Genomic DNA, 14,827 nt, shown 5'->3' with positions numbered 1-14,827 from the left:
GCCCCTGCTCCAGATGAGGTCTCTCTCCCTCCACTCAAGCAGGAATTTCCCAGCTGAGAAGTTGGCCACAGAAGCTTCTCCATCCCTCCCTCTCCCTCCCAAAGGCTCTGATCTGGCTCCAAGCTCCTCCCATCCAACCCTGGGCCCAGAGTCCACCCCTCAGCCTCTCTTCCTGGGTGGATGCAAAGAGCAAGAACATCCCTTCCGGCCTTTCCCAGCTGGAAAGTCTCCCTGCTGCTCTGGCCAAGATCCTGCCTATTCCTTGGGATACACTGAGTTTACCACAAGCTTCTCTCTTCAGATCCCTCTGTCAGATTCTGCTGACTGACCAGCAAGATTTCCAGGCACAGGTGAGCCTTCCAAGCTTCACTGTAATTTGACAAACTGGGTTTGTTAAAGATGTTCGATGATCACCCTGGCAGGCTGTTTTCCCCTAAAATGGTCCTCAATCCAGAATGTCCCTTACACACATCAAGGAGCTTTTAAAAATGCATCCACCCCTAGAGATTTTGATCTAGTTGGTTTGTATGGGTTCTGCGCGTTGCTATTGTTTAACAGCTAGGGAGGGTGGAGGAAGTGGGGAGGCAGACTTATGCTCAGAATTGGTGCAAACACTTTCCACTTACTTAAGCTCTTCTCAACTTCCTCCTTCTCTAAAGAGGTTAGGGTTCACTTTGAATCCTTGACATGTAGCAGCCCACCCTATGGGAACCCTACTCTCAGCCCTAGTTCAACCTTGAAACAATAGGAACAGAATGTACTCTCTTTCCAAGAAAGTTGTTGGAAAAGTTGGCAATGCATCTACACCTGGTAAACTGCCAAAGAGAATTTACTATAAGGAACTAGAAGATCTCAGGCTCAAAAAGAATCCAGGCTGATTAGAGAGTTACTTAGCTTGTTGATGAACAATTGACTCTTCTGGACTCTTGAAAATAATATTTTGGTCAATGCACATCAGACTCAGGCTTTCACCCTGTTTTCTCTTCCAGCTCTGATTGCAAAAGACTAGCGCCTATAGAGCTTTAGACATCTTCTAGTCTGATGTTATCATCTGACAGATGGGGAAACAGCGGCCAAGAGAGATTGTAACTTAAAGTCCAGTCCCATAGCTAAATAGGGGAAGAATGAGGAGAGAAACCCAGTCATCTCTCCTGAGAGTCCAGTGTTCTTACAAACCCACACCCACTTCTTACCTACTTTGTTCTCTGCTTTGGAAACGCTGCTAATTATTCTCAGCAGTTTTGGTATATGCCCGAGAGGAATTTAATTTTCTAAAACAGCAAGTAATAGAGGTAAATAATTGGCAATTCACTACTAAGCTCAAAAAAAGTGGGGAATAAATGGGAAAAAATAACTGTCTCTCTGAGCCTCCCCCTAATGGGGAGATACATTACTTCACAGAGGTATGAGTTTTAAAAGATGGTGCAGATTTAGTGCTTTTAGTGCTTGGCATTGTATCTGGCATGTGGTAAAAGTGCAATAAGTAGTAGTGGTCACTGTTATTAATGGGATGCTGCATTAATAATATCATTAATATTATTATTTTTGATATTATTTTTGTTTACCTTGTTTCCTCATTAGTGTGTGAAATTTTGTTATTAATTGCATGCTGCAAAGAAGGGAACACAATGAAGTCCTCACTCTGTTTCTTTTTTGGGCAGAATTGTAGTTGTTGCTTTGATCAGGGACTCAGTTTTTTTTATTTTTTTAAGTTTAAATGCATATGCAGTGTTGTGTTTGTGTGTCTGTGCGTGTGTGTGTGTTTCCATAAAGAGAAGTTGCTCTCTCTATTTTAACTCCAAAGTTTACTCATTTGGACACAGTGACAATCAAATTGGTCAGCCACATTTTATCTGTGAATTTGGAAAGGTAAAAAATAGATAACACAGGTGGCAAGGCCTTACTTACCGAGAGTGACAGCCATTTCTGCTGCATAAGAGCTTTAAGATACACAGTCCTTTGACCCTTGGTACATTTTATAGGACATAAGTGTAATGGTTTTTACAACTCTACCACTCTCTTCTGATCTGGAAGACAAATTCATTGCTGATTGCCAGAATGCTTTTCAGTTTAACATGATTTTTTTTTTTTTTTAAGTTTGGAAGAAATCAAGTCTTTGTCTTCTCAAAAATAAAAAAGAACTAGACATTTACACTGGCTAGTGAGTATACTGCCCACAAATATTAGTTCCTCAGTATAACTAATTTGAAAAGTGTGAACAGTTTAGTTGTATTTTCTTTTGAGGGAGAGATAGTTAAATATACCCTCTATAGTTCACTATAAAATGCAACAGCTAACAAAAATATTCTGCATGTCTATGAAGTCTCTTTTGGTTAGGACCCTCTTGGTTGCAAGTAACAGAAACCAATTCTAGCTAGTGTAAGCTGGAAAGAATTCAACCCATGGACAAGAATGCACCTAGGTCTCAAGAAGACACTAGCAACAGCGACTACAAGGGCATAAGGCCTCTCTCCGTAGTTTCTGTTCCTTTTTGCTTCATTTGTTTTTAAGACCTGCTTTCATAGTTTCTCAGGTCCACCTGGTGAGTGAAAGGTCCCCAAATTATATCTTCAGAACTTACATTGTAGAGATCCAGCCCCCAAAGAGAGGATGATCCTTCACAGTCCCAAATCCATATGCCCAAGGAAGATTTGTCTTGTGCCAGAGGTAGATCCTGGCACTGAGGCCAGGGCAGATCACAGAGCAGAAAGACAGCTTCATAAAGTCACCCTTATAAGCAGGTTGGGATGTTTAAGGACTCAGGGGCTCGGTAGACAACCAATTAGAATTCTGCTAAGTGAATTTGTGATATTATTTCTGTTTATCTAGTTTCCTCATTAGTCTGTGAAAACTTGTTTTGTATTTTTAGTTTCTGACATTGAGGGCTGTGGTGACAGTAAATAATACGTAGAAGGAATGAGTGACCAGTTCTGTGCAGTAGATGAGAAAACTGGTGTGCACTGAGGTGAAGTGACGGGACAAAGATTCCCCTTCCAATGAGTGTGAAATCAGCCTGTATAGCCTCAATCCCTTTTGAAACCACCCTACTGCTTTTTACACAAAGGCTCTCTCCTATTTTGTTTATGGTAAGTGACTTACATGGCACTATTTGGGACCGGTGGTTAGAATTGTGGAAAGAATAGAAGTGGGATACAGATTTGATGTGTTTAACAAGAATTTGATTTTGCTCACCCCAAGCATCAGTTAACATTGTTTTTCAACTAACTACAAAGAGTCATGACTTTTGTTCTAAATGTTTAAAGGAAGGAAGACCATTTAGTTTATGCTTAGGACAACAAAACCAAGGTTTGTATTATTTTTTTTCTGTTTCACAGGCTTTATACTGAAAATGATATTCGACATGCCAGTCTCTCCTGGGGAGGTGACAACTCTCATAATTTTGGTGGTGGTTTTTGTTTTTGTAAGAACATTAGGGAGCAAGAGTAAAAACAAGTGTCTTCTCCTGGCCCATGGTCCTTCCCCATCATAGGAAATCTTCTCCAACTTGGAGACCATCCTTACCTTACATTCATGGAGATGAGGAAGAAATACGGAGATGTTTTCCTTATCAAACTTGGAATGGTGCCTGTCCTGGTGGTGAATGGGATGGAAATGGTGAAGCAGGTCCTGCTCAAAGAAGGAGAACATTTTGCAAACAGACCTAACATGCACACATTTTCTTTCCTGGCAGAAGGAAAGAGTCTTTCATTTTCAGTAAATTATGGAGAAAGTTGGAAGCTTCATAAGAAAATTGCCTCTAATGCTTTAAGAACATTTACCAAAGCAGAAGCAAAATCCTCCACTTGCTCTTGCCTACTTGAGGAACATGTCATTGAGGAAGTTTCTGAGCTGATGAATGTCATCATAGAATTGACTGCCAAGAATGGCAGCTTTGACCTCAGAAATGCGATCACCTGTGCAGTGGCCAACGTTGTCTGTGCCCTTTGCTTTGGCAAGAGATACGGCCATAGTGACAAGGAGTTTCTTGGGGTAATTAAGACAAATGATGAATTACTGAAGGCCTCCAGTGCAGCTAACCCTGCTGATTTCATACCATGGCTCCACTACCTTCCACTGAGCATTATAAATGCTCCCCAGAAGCATTATCAGGTCCTAAATCGGTTTATTGCAATACATGTACAAGATCATCTTATTACATATGATAAGGTAAGGATTTTAGGGTTTGGTAATGGTGAGAAACATTGAGTACCCAGAAGATTGCATTCTTTCTTTGTTCTTTTCACTATAGTTTTGCCACAATGAAACTTACCCAAACTACTGGTAAACTTGAATTCCAGTCAGTGTAACTATACCATGATAATACTCAGTTCTCAAGTAGGGACCTTTGGGATTGTTCTGAATTCCCTGAGACCTCAGAAATTTCCCCATTTCCAAGGGACCATACTGTAGTTGAATGATAAATAACCAACATGTAAGTGAGTTCCATGAGGAAATTAACCAATTATTTTGTCTTTCCATTTTATAACACTAAGTAAGACATTTGACACTGAGGTCTTGGACTTGAAAACATCAATATACATATTTAGAAGATATTTGGAATAATCTTTGAAAATTTTATACAGGAAGCTTACAATTTATGCACATCTCCTATTGAGTTCCTTTACAATATGGAAATGAATGCTGAGATCATAAAATATGTAGGCAGGTTCTCCAGGGGCAGAAGTAGACTTTTCTTGTAAGGCCATAGAAAGGTTCTTTTGCCCAACTTGATGGTTCCTAGAGCAGTGTATTTCCCTCTCGAGTCATGCATGTGCCAGAAAGGATCCTAGTAGTTCTTTGGGCCCAATCTGCTGAGCTGAGGGCATGAGGAAACAAATAAAATAAAATAAAATAAAACAGGAAAAGGTAGATGACTGAATTGGATAATCAAAGCAAATGAAGAGATATAAGAACTTATGTGCCCTCCAAAGAAAAAGAAGCAGAAGACAAACTGTTTCAAGGTACCGGCCATAAACTCTAGATCAGGTACAATATAAGAATTTGCAAGAGTTCATCACCTTTTCTTCCCATTCCCTAATCTATGAAGTTATCTCTTTCCCTGTGGTGATTAAAGTAAAATTCCTACCCCAGGCTTGGAAACCTCTGATTATATTCATTGCCTAGCAATTTCTCTATCATAAGTTAACCTCTAATTTTGACCTTTCCTAAGTAAGGTATAGACGAGATACTCATTTATGTTGATTGAAAGACATTTTTAAGGAAATAATTGTGTTTGGTAACTTGGTTTTCTATTCTATATTCTTTAAAGATTATGCAATATCTTTGACAAGCAAATTGTTGCAGGGTTCAAAATTATATATTTATATTTTAAGCTCAGTTCAAGTTACAAGGGGATATGTCTCCTCCTGCATGGGTTCCATATGTGAGCTGAGATGTAGGTTGGGATAGATAATCACACTAAGGTTTGTCTCCTCAGGACCATATTCGAGACATTACTGATGCTCTGATTAATACATGCCACAACAAATATGCTGCTGCCAAAACTGCCACCTTAAATGACAATGAAATCATAAGCACCATGAGCGACATCTTTGGAGCTGGTACGTGACACTATGTGTCAATATATAAGGCAAACAAAAATCAATTGCGAATTTTCATTATCTACTGCTTGCAGTTTAGAGTGTTTCCCTCTTTCTCTGTTGGCCACTTTGTGTGGTTGAGCTCATTCTGTAAACAGTTTGGAATTCTACCTTCTTCCCATGTCATTCAGAAACCTTTATTTTGATCTCAAGTGCAGAGACTTGAGTTAATTATAGTTCTCAGTATCTTGGGTATTGGGATTTTCTCAAACCCCCAATCTCTAATTTTTTTTTTTAATAGGGAAGTTGTAGGTATACAGAAAAATCACCGTAAAATGTAGAGTTCCCATACACCTCCCTATTATTAACACCTTGCATTGGTATGCTACATTTGTTACAATTCAAGAAAGAATGTTTTTATAACTGTGCTATTGACTATAGTCCATAGTTTACAATAGGGTTCACTGTATTGTATAGTCCTTTGCTTTTTTTATTTTTATGCTATTAACATAAGTTTACAACCTAAACTTTCCTCTTTTAATCACATTGAAATATATAATTCAGTAGTTAATTACATTCACAATATTGCGCCTCCATTACCACCATTCATTACCCTAACTTTTTCATCAGCCCAGATTGAAATTCTGTACAATTTAATCATTAACTCCTCATTCCCTAACCCCACCTAGACCTGGTAACCTAAATTTGTTTAATATAATTATTTCATATTAGTGAAACCATACAATATATGTCAGTTTGTGTCTCGCTTATTTCATTCAACATGATGACTTCAAGGTTCATCCATATTTTTGCATGTACCAGAACGTCATTCCTTTTTAATGCTGAATAATATTCCATCCTATGTATATACCACATTTTGTTTATCCATTCATTGGCTGATGGACACTTGGGTTGCTTCCATTTTTTGGCAATTGTGAATAATGCCTCTATGAACATTGGTGTGCAAATATCTGTTTGAGTCCCTGCTTTCAATTCTTTTGGATATATACCTAGAAGTGAGGTTGCCAGTTCATATGGTAACACTCTACTTAACTTTCAAGTACTCTGCATAGAAGTCCAATTTTTCACACCATACTGAACTCTACTATAGTGACCATGGTCAGCAACTTCTTTTGGACAACTTACTTTTAGACAAATTTCTTGCAGTGTTAAGTCATGTTAGAAAAGTTGTGAATTGGGAATTATAGGAGCTACTGGCTCACTATGAGAGATTACCCTCCTCAAAAGATGTGAAAACACAGGTTTTAGAAGAGACTTTTAGGAAGGAGTTTAAAATGATATGCAGCTATATCTGAGTTTATTTCTTGTGCATGTTGTGATTCAAATTGTTTAGAGAAAAATTAAATGGTTAAGATCCAAAGTCATGGAGCCACAGATTGTGGAGTTCACAGATTTTGTGAACTCCACAATGTCATGGAGTTCAGATATTAGCTTTGTCCCCAAGTGACCCCATTCAAATCATTTTACCCTCTGTATGCTGCAAAGTTTCTCATCTCTAAAGTGAGAATAATTAAAAGTTCTATCTCAGAGGGTTTTGAGTATTAAATGACACAGTGTGATTAAGTGGTCAATATTTGGCAAATATCTTCATTATTGGCAGTGTTGTCTTCATTATCATCATGAAAACCTGGCAATAAAATATATTGATTTGAGAGCTTATTTTTGGTACTAGATTTTATAAAATTTATTGGAAACTATTATTTTAAAAATGCCTTAAATTTTGGCATTAGGTCATCACAGAGATGAATTTACAATGAAAACAGTCCAGTGTGTAGAGAATACAATGAACACTGAAAAGTGTAGGCACATTTGCTATCATGTTGAACAAGCAGGAAGAGTTTATTAATGTGGTACTTGGAGAGAGAGAGAGAGAGAAAGAGAGATTTATTATGAGGATTGGCTCACATGGCTGTGGGGGTTGTCAGTCCAGATTCCATGGCACAGGACATAAGCTGGAAACCCTGACAAAGGCGATAAAGTCCATAGTCTGAATTCCCCAGGGGAAGCTGACTGGCTGGCTGGAAGTTCCAGCAAGAACCAGTGCTGAAGTTGAGGCAGAAAATCTTCTGATTTCTGAAATCTATAGTTCTGGGTTTTTAAGGTGCCAACTGACTGGATGAAGAGATAAGCCACATTGCTGAGGGCAATCTCCTTTGTTGATTGTAGATGCAATCCACTGATTGTAGATCCAATCAACTAATTATAGATGTAAATCTCATTTACAAAATACCCTCACAGTAACAAGTAGGCCAGTGCTTGATGAAACAACTGGACTCCATAACCTAACCAAGTTGACACATAAAATTAATCATCACAATGTAGTCTTTTTTTTTTTCCAAGTAAAACCAAATATTTTTTTTTAGGTTTTGAAAATAGATGTTGAGGGCTGCATATGTTTTTAATACATTTTTACTGAGATATATTCATACACCCTATTATCATCCACAGCATACAATATTCACAGTACTATCATATAGTTGTGCATTCATCAACAGAATCAATTTTTGAACATTTTTCATACTCAAAAAAAAAAAAATAAAAGTAAAAAAGAACACCTAAAGCATTCCATTTCCCCCATCGCACTCTATTTTTCTTTTAGTTTTTGTCCCCATTTTTCTACTCATCTGTCCATATACTAGATAAAGGGAGTGTGAGCCACAAGGTCTTCACAATCACACATTCACACTATGTAAGCTATGCAGTTATGCAGTTGTCTTCAAGAATCAAGGCTACTGGGTTGCAGTTTGACAGTTTCAGGTATTTCCTTCTAGCTATTCCAATACACTAAAACCTAAAAAGGGATATCTATATAGCACATAAGAATGCCCTCCAGAATGACCTCTCGACTCCATTTGCAATCTCTCAGCCACTGAAACTATTTTGTTTCCTTTCTCTTCCCCTTTGTGGTCAAGAAGGCATTGTCAATCCCATGATGCCAGGGCCAGGATCATCCTTTGGAGTCATGTCCCACCTTGCCAGGGAAACTTACACTCCTGGGAGTCATATCTTATTTGATGGGGTGGGGGGCGGGGGCAGTGAGTTTACCTGCAGAGTTGGCTTAGAGAGAGAGGACAGCCACATCTGAGCAACAAAGAGGCTCTCTGGGGGAGACAATCAGGCACATTTATGAGTAGGCTTAGCCTCTCCTTTGCAGTAACAAGCTTCATAAGGGCAATCCCCAAGATCAAGGGCTCAGCTACTAAAGTGGTAGTCTCCAATGCTTGGAAAATATCAGGAATTCCTTAGGTGGGGAAGTCCAACATTTCCCTGTTTTCCCCCAGTTCCTCAGGCCTTTGGAGTCAGATAATTCCAAGTTCAAGTCCTGGCTCACCCTCAAGTTGAGTTTCCTTGAGTAAGAGCCATAATGTCCCTGAGACAGTTTTCTCTTCAGTAAAATGAGCATTATTAAATACACCTTGCATGTCTGTGTTATGATTTAGAGAAAAATATATCAAGCCTAGAAGAGAGTAAGCACTCAATACCTACTTATAATTATTATTATTACATATGCTTTAGTCAGCATTTTTATTATACCAATAGTGTTTAATATGTAGTGCAGATGTTTCCAGTGTTTTCACTTGTCTATTAAATTATACCTATATTTTGAAATCAACCTTAATGTAATTATTCTATGGTGCTTTTATTAATTTATGGTTCTATTTAGACTTCTTTCACCTGATTCTTCGTCCTTGAATATGAAGAAAACTGAGGATATCAATTATATAATACATTTTTTCTATCTCTTGTTTCTTTTTCAGGGTATGAAACAGTAGCAACTTGCCTGTATTGGAGCTTTCTTTATTTGATACATTATCCAGGAATTCAAGCCAAAATTCAAGATGAAATTGGTAACATGCTTTCAGATGAAAATTATAATTCAACTATAAAATTTTTCTTATAATTTTTGTTGTTCTTATTACATTCTGAAATTACTTTTCTTTCAGGTGGAAACATTGGACTGAAATCACTCAGATTTGAAAACAGGAAAACTTTACCCTATACAGAAGCTTTCATAAATGAAATATTCAGACACGCCTCCATTATTCCTTTTACTATTCCACATTGGTAAGAATATGATTCTCCTTTGAAACAGTACCCTATGGTGTGATTAGGGAATAAGGATTCTTAGATATCAAATACTAGTGCTTTAAAATCTGTTATATTATTTAATACTATTTTAAATCTTATTGTGAAATCTTGTCATGAATTTTTTAATAGAATAAAGCATATTTTGTGACTTTTTTTATAACAAAACTATGATGCCATTAACTTTCATCTTGTATGTACTAATTATGGGAAGAGAGGGACATAGAAATTCCAACAATGGATATTCCAACATGATATAGATCTGGCTATGGGATGTAACACGAACACACCTAACCTTATTCTATGGGCAGGATTAGCCTCCTATTGATGTGGCTTCATCTTCAAAGCCTAGAACTGTGCTAGGCAGTAGACTAATGAAGCCAAGATTCCCTCAAATAGCTTAAACATAGCACACATTATAGATATTTTCAAGTTTCCTGAACCTTATGTCAGAATCTCCAGCACACAAATCTATGCCAGCACAGATTAAACAGACAGATTTTATTAAATATGTGTGTGGAGAACCAAAGTCCCTGTAATATACAGTGTCTATCTCAAACAATTAAAATAGAGAATGGAGTTCTCAGTGCTTTTTGCTTCCCACCTTTAAATATAAAGAAGCGGGAATGTCTCTGTCTCCAGAAAGCTGACGTAATCGCTGAGTAGTTGGCTACAGCAATCTGGGGCATCAGAACCAAGGCCAAATAGTGAGCGACACAGGCCCTTGTGTTTTCCCCCTTCAGTTTGTTCTTATTCACACACAATGCCTATTTATTCATAATGATTACCTTCCTTCTACCTGCTGCATCAAATCTTCTCCCTGGTTGTCTTTAACTTAAATTTTTTTAAAAAGGAGCAATTTTTAGTCCCAACAACTTTCATGAGGGTCCCTGATCTAAGAGACAGCCCAAAGTGGCTAAGTCAAATGTGCCCAGGGCCTTCTCTCAAACTCCTGAAAACAAAATGACATTTCTTCTCCTCAGGGAAGAAGTAAGTGAAAAGACAACCTGGGGAGGTAGGGAGTACCATGTGGAAACAATAACATGATTTAATCCAACCCATGCTTAATTATAGAGGTGTAAGGGGAAGACTTCTATCTCCAGGTACAGATAGAAGACTGGAGAAATAGGATATTAGTTTTATGGGAAATGTAGATATCACCCAACACAATCAACTCCTTCGTTTCACAGCTAGAAAACAAAATCACAGAGCAGATACAAGATTCACTCAGTATCTCACTGTGAGCAGTAGCTAGAGTTCCAGTTTCATTGTTCCATCTATAAAGTACTGAAAGATGCTATTTTTTAATTTTCTAATCTATTAAGAAAAGCTACAAGTACATTGTGTCCACAGGAAGTGCTTAGTAATGCCTTATCTCCATGATGCAATTTTATCCATCTACTTATGGCCAGTTCTGCCATGGAAATATTGAGATAATTTTCTATGGAGACTTTCAGCGCATAGCAATGTCTTGCATATAACAATTGCTCAATATGTTTAATAAATACAAGAGAAATAAATTATTAGACAATAGTTGGAAGATGTGTTTCAATTCAGGAAAGAATGAAAATTTAGAAAAATTTCATAATTGTTAGAGTGAAAAAATATTAATAAAAGTAGTCTGTGAATTGTGTGTGGGGGGGAGTATTATTTGAATTTATAGACTATTCTGTAATGCTGTATTTTGCTTTTCCAGTACTACAACAGACACTACTCTGAATGGCTATTTCATTCCCAGGAAAACTTGCACCTTTATTAACATGTATCAAGTAAACCATGATGAGTAAGTCTCTAAACTTAATTTCCTGGGATCACGTTTTCTCAACTGTTTATTTATAATCAATCTGGGAACAATTACATTTTCATAACCCAACTTCATTCCTTCTGCTTCTCTTGAAAGAAGTTCCAAAAAAGTTCAGTTGTCTCTCTTCACCTATAATGGGAATGGTGATCTCTTAATATAATTTCATTTAGGGCAAATCCAACTGGACAAATGTGTTTATTGGGAGAAGTGTGGGACAAGGACATCACGGGCTCCCCCTCTGCCTGGGTATGATCTGATATCTGAAATGCAGCTTCAACCCCCACTGGAATTTAAGCCATCAAGGTGGGATGTTTTCCTTTTAGTTTGTTTGCTTTATTCCTCTACCCCAACACCTAGATCAATGTCTGACAGAGTAGGCACCCCACGAATATTTGTTGAGAAAAATGCAGCCAGAAGCTCACCCTTAATGGATGTAAAAAGGAGGATTGATGTGAAGTTGTCTCGGGCAGTGAAAGTGAGGATGATGACAGAGGTGATGGTGGTTGGGGAATAAGATGACTACAGCTAGTATCACAGAGCCCCCTACCGTGGGCTGGACATAGTACAAAAATAATTGAAGCATTTCTTCTGAGCCTCAACAACAACAAAACAGTATGCGGTAGTGCTACCCCATCCCCATTTTACAGATGAAGAAACTTTCAGCCAGCTTAACCAAATTGCCTAAGATCACATGGGCAGCCAGTGTCAGAGGCAGAATTCAAATCCAGGAGTGTAAATTATCTTTAGTGGAAATCAGGTGCTCCATGTAGTTAGGACTTGATATCTCCAGTAAACTGGCAGAGACTACATTCTTATGCACGTAGACTGTATGTTCAGCACATGGTAAAGTTTTTTCATCTTCAGCCAAGTACTTATCTGACTGATAGTTCAAGCTCCAGGATGTTAGGAAGGGAGGTGATTATCCTGTGTACCAAACAGCTTTCACAAGGGAATTGTACCTTCACAGTCCCTGTAACCAGCAAATTGGTAGAATACACAACTTGGGTTGTCCTTCTGTAAGATGTACCATCAGGGAGATTTAACATCACCATTCTCTACTCACAATGATAATATTAAATAAAACTAAGCATTTTTAAATCCACTATAAGAAGAAACACAATCAGTGTGAATTGAATGGGCTTTATTTTAAGCTAGTGCTATCCTAAGTATTCTACTTTGTAAGAATTTGTGATTATATTAAATATTGAGTAAGGTTCAAACAATTAACACAGGTGCTACTGAAGAAATACTGTTTGTATGGAGTCACTTACTTAAGATAAATGAGCATGGTGGTTCAAAACTTGGTATCATGGAAAAATAATTCATGTTTAATCAAAAACAGAGGTCACAAAAGCAAGCACCTTCTAGGTCATGGAAACTATAAAAAATGAGTGAATTGAAAGTGTTGAAGATGTGGGGAGAGGTCACCTGCTCCATTTAACTCAGCCCAGCAGACTGTTCACAAGCAGGACATTGGCCCAATGTCATTAGTTCTTCTAGTTACACAACAAAACTTGGAAATGCAATTTTTCATGTGAAGACTTCTGCTTTTTAATGTTAGCAACAACTAATTATTTTTTAAAGATCATGAGAAGAAAACCGAATACATCTGAGGACTAGGGTTGACATGTAGGCTTCTAGGTCTTTGACCTATGGTACAATGAGAAACTTTTTCTTTTTTCTCCTAGAAGGAGAGTGACATCTACCCATAAAGGGGCTCGGTTCTTCATGAGGTCAAGTGGCTTCCTTAAGTATGGCTTAGGATGTTAGGAAACAAGCTAGCATTGGTAGAACCCAAACACTGTACCTGTAACAAAGGCAGAGGAAGAAGAGGGGGGGAGAATCAAAGTGGTTTGGGAACTGTGGACAATCCTCTCAATGAGAGCTGCTTTCTGGAAACTCCCTGTGACAATGTTTGATGGCTATTTCCTAAACATATATATAGCAGAGCAAGAGGAGTGACTCAAACAGTCTTATAATTTTCATTCATTTTGTTTGAAGCAAAGGAGATTGGATGTTCAGTAATCAATACCACAGCTTTAGAATAGTAAAAGAATTTTGTGGAACTCTGAATTTAAAATAAGAAGAAGTTAAAATAAATTTTCAGGTCTTTTATTCACTAATTAAGTGACATTTAAATATCAATTATACCAAATCCTTATGGTAACTTAACTTGTCAATATATTAAAAGGAAGAATGACATATATCCATAAATATATATGTATAGATATAATGTGTCCCTATAATAATTATAAATACACACATATCTACACATAATTTATAAATGGTACTCAAAAATTGAAAAAAACAATACAACACAAAATTGTTATGGGGAGATTTGGCAACAATGGCAAAAATTATAAAATGATTTCTTTTTAAAATGCTATTTTTGCCTACTTTATACAGAGCTATTTGGGATAATCCCAATTTATTTAGACCTGAGAGATTTCTAAATGAAGACGGAGAACTGAATAAAAGTCTTGTCGAAAAAGGTTTGATATTTGGAATGGGAATCCGGAAGTGTCTGGGAGAAGATGTCGCACGAAATGAAGTATTCCTTTTCATCACCACCATTCTGCAACAGCTCAAGCTGCAGAAATGCCCGGGAGCCCAGCTTGACCTGACTCCCATCTGCGGGTTAGTCATGAAGCCAATACCGTACCAACTCAAAGCAGAACTCTGCTCCTCAGCCAGTTCATCTGCCTAGATGCTCTGACTGGGGAGAGGGGTTTATTTAATTCACAAAAATTATGTGGCTCAAATTTGTTTAACAGGAAATTTAAGTTCTCACCACTGAGCTGTGCTATTAATTCAATACTGTATCAATCATCCTAATGGAGATATTTTGGAAAGCATAAGTTATAGCTTTAGTTTTAAAGAGGTACTAGCTCATGAGGATGTTTAAGGTAATGATGAAGTATGATGTAATTCAGGAGTTTTAAGTCTGTGCCTCACCTGGTGGTATCTCAGGCTCCACAGTGAGTGGGAGGGAGGGAGAAAAGACAGGTGGCTTGAAGGAGAAGGCAAGCCTGTGCAGGCCAGCTTCAACTAGAGCAGATATGCTTGTATTTGTTTTAAATATAGAACTCACAATAATAGCAAGGTTTTGATGTTAACGTGGTCTAGGAAATTGGTGCTCAAGAGGGCCAGGGAAGGGAGCTCAGGTAGCCTAGAACATCGGAGAACATTTCACGGCAGTAATAGATGAGCTGGGCTAGATTTAGAGGTAGAGAAAAGGGGTTGAGGGGGCTTCTCCAAAAGCCATTCTTACACTGGCGCTTAGGATCTCTGTGTTCAGAATCTTAACTCCAGGACAAATTGGCTGTTTTTACAACATTACAAATTTCTTTTGATACCTATTAAATACATGTGTTAA

General features: G+C 37.7%; 1 protein-coding gene across 1 annotated transcript; it reads left to right on the top strand.

Moving 5' to 3' along the window:
* Nucleotides 1–314: 314 nt before the first annotated feature.
* LOC119545169 (cytochrome P450 1A1-like) lies at nt 315–14,248 on the top strand. The gene is given in 8 exon segments (XM_037850746.1): nt 315–350; nt 3,336–3,443; nt 3,446–4,167; nt 5,438–5,561; nt 9,320–9,409; nt 9,506–9,626; nt 11,344–11,430; nt 13,858–14,248. Coding segments are annotated over 7 exon segments (1,629 nt in total). The 5' UTR covers nt 315–350; nt 3,336–3,349.
* Nucleotides 14,249–14,827: the final 579 nt, after the last annotated feature.

Source organism: Choloepus didactylus, chromosome 10 (genome assembly GCF_015220235.1).
Source record: "Choloepus didactylus isolate mChoDid1 chromosome 10, mChoDid1.pri, whole genome shotgun sequence".
Classification (NCBI taxonomy): domain Eukaryota; kingdom Metazoa; phylum Chordata; class Mammalia; order Pilosa; family Megalonychidae; genus Choloepus; species Choloepus didactylus.
The sequence above is the reverse complement of the archived record's forward strand: the minus strand, read 5'-3'. Positions and strand labels throughout refer to the sequence as shown.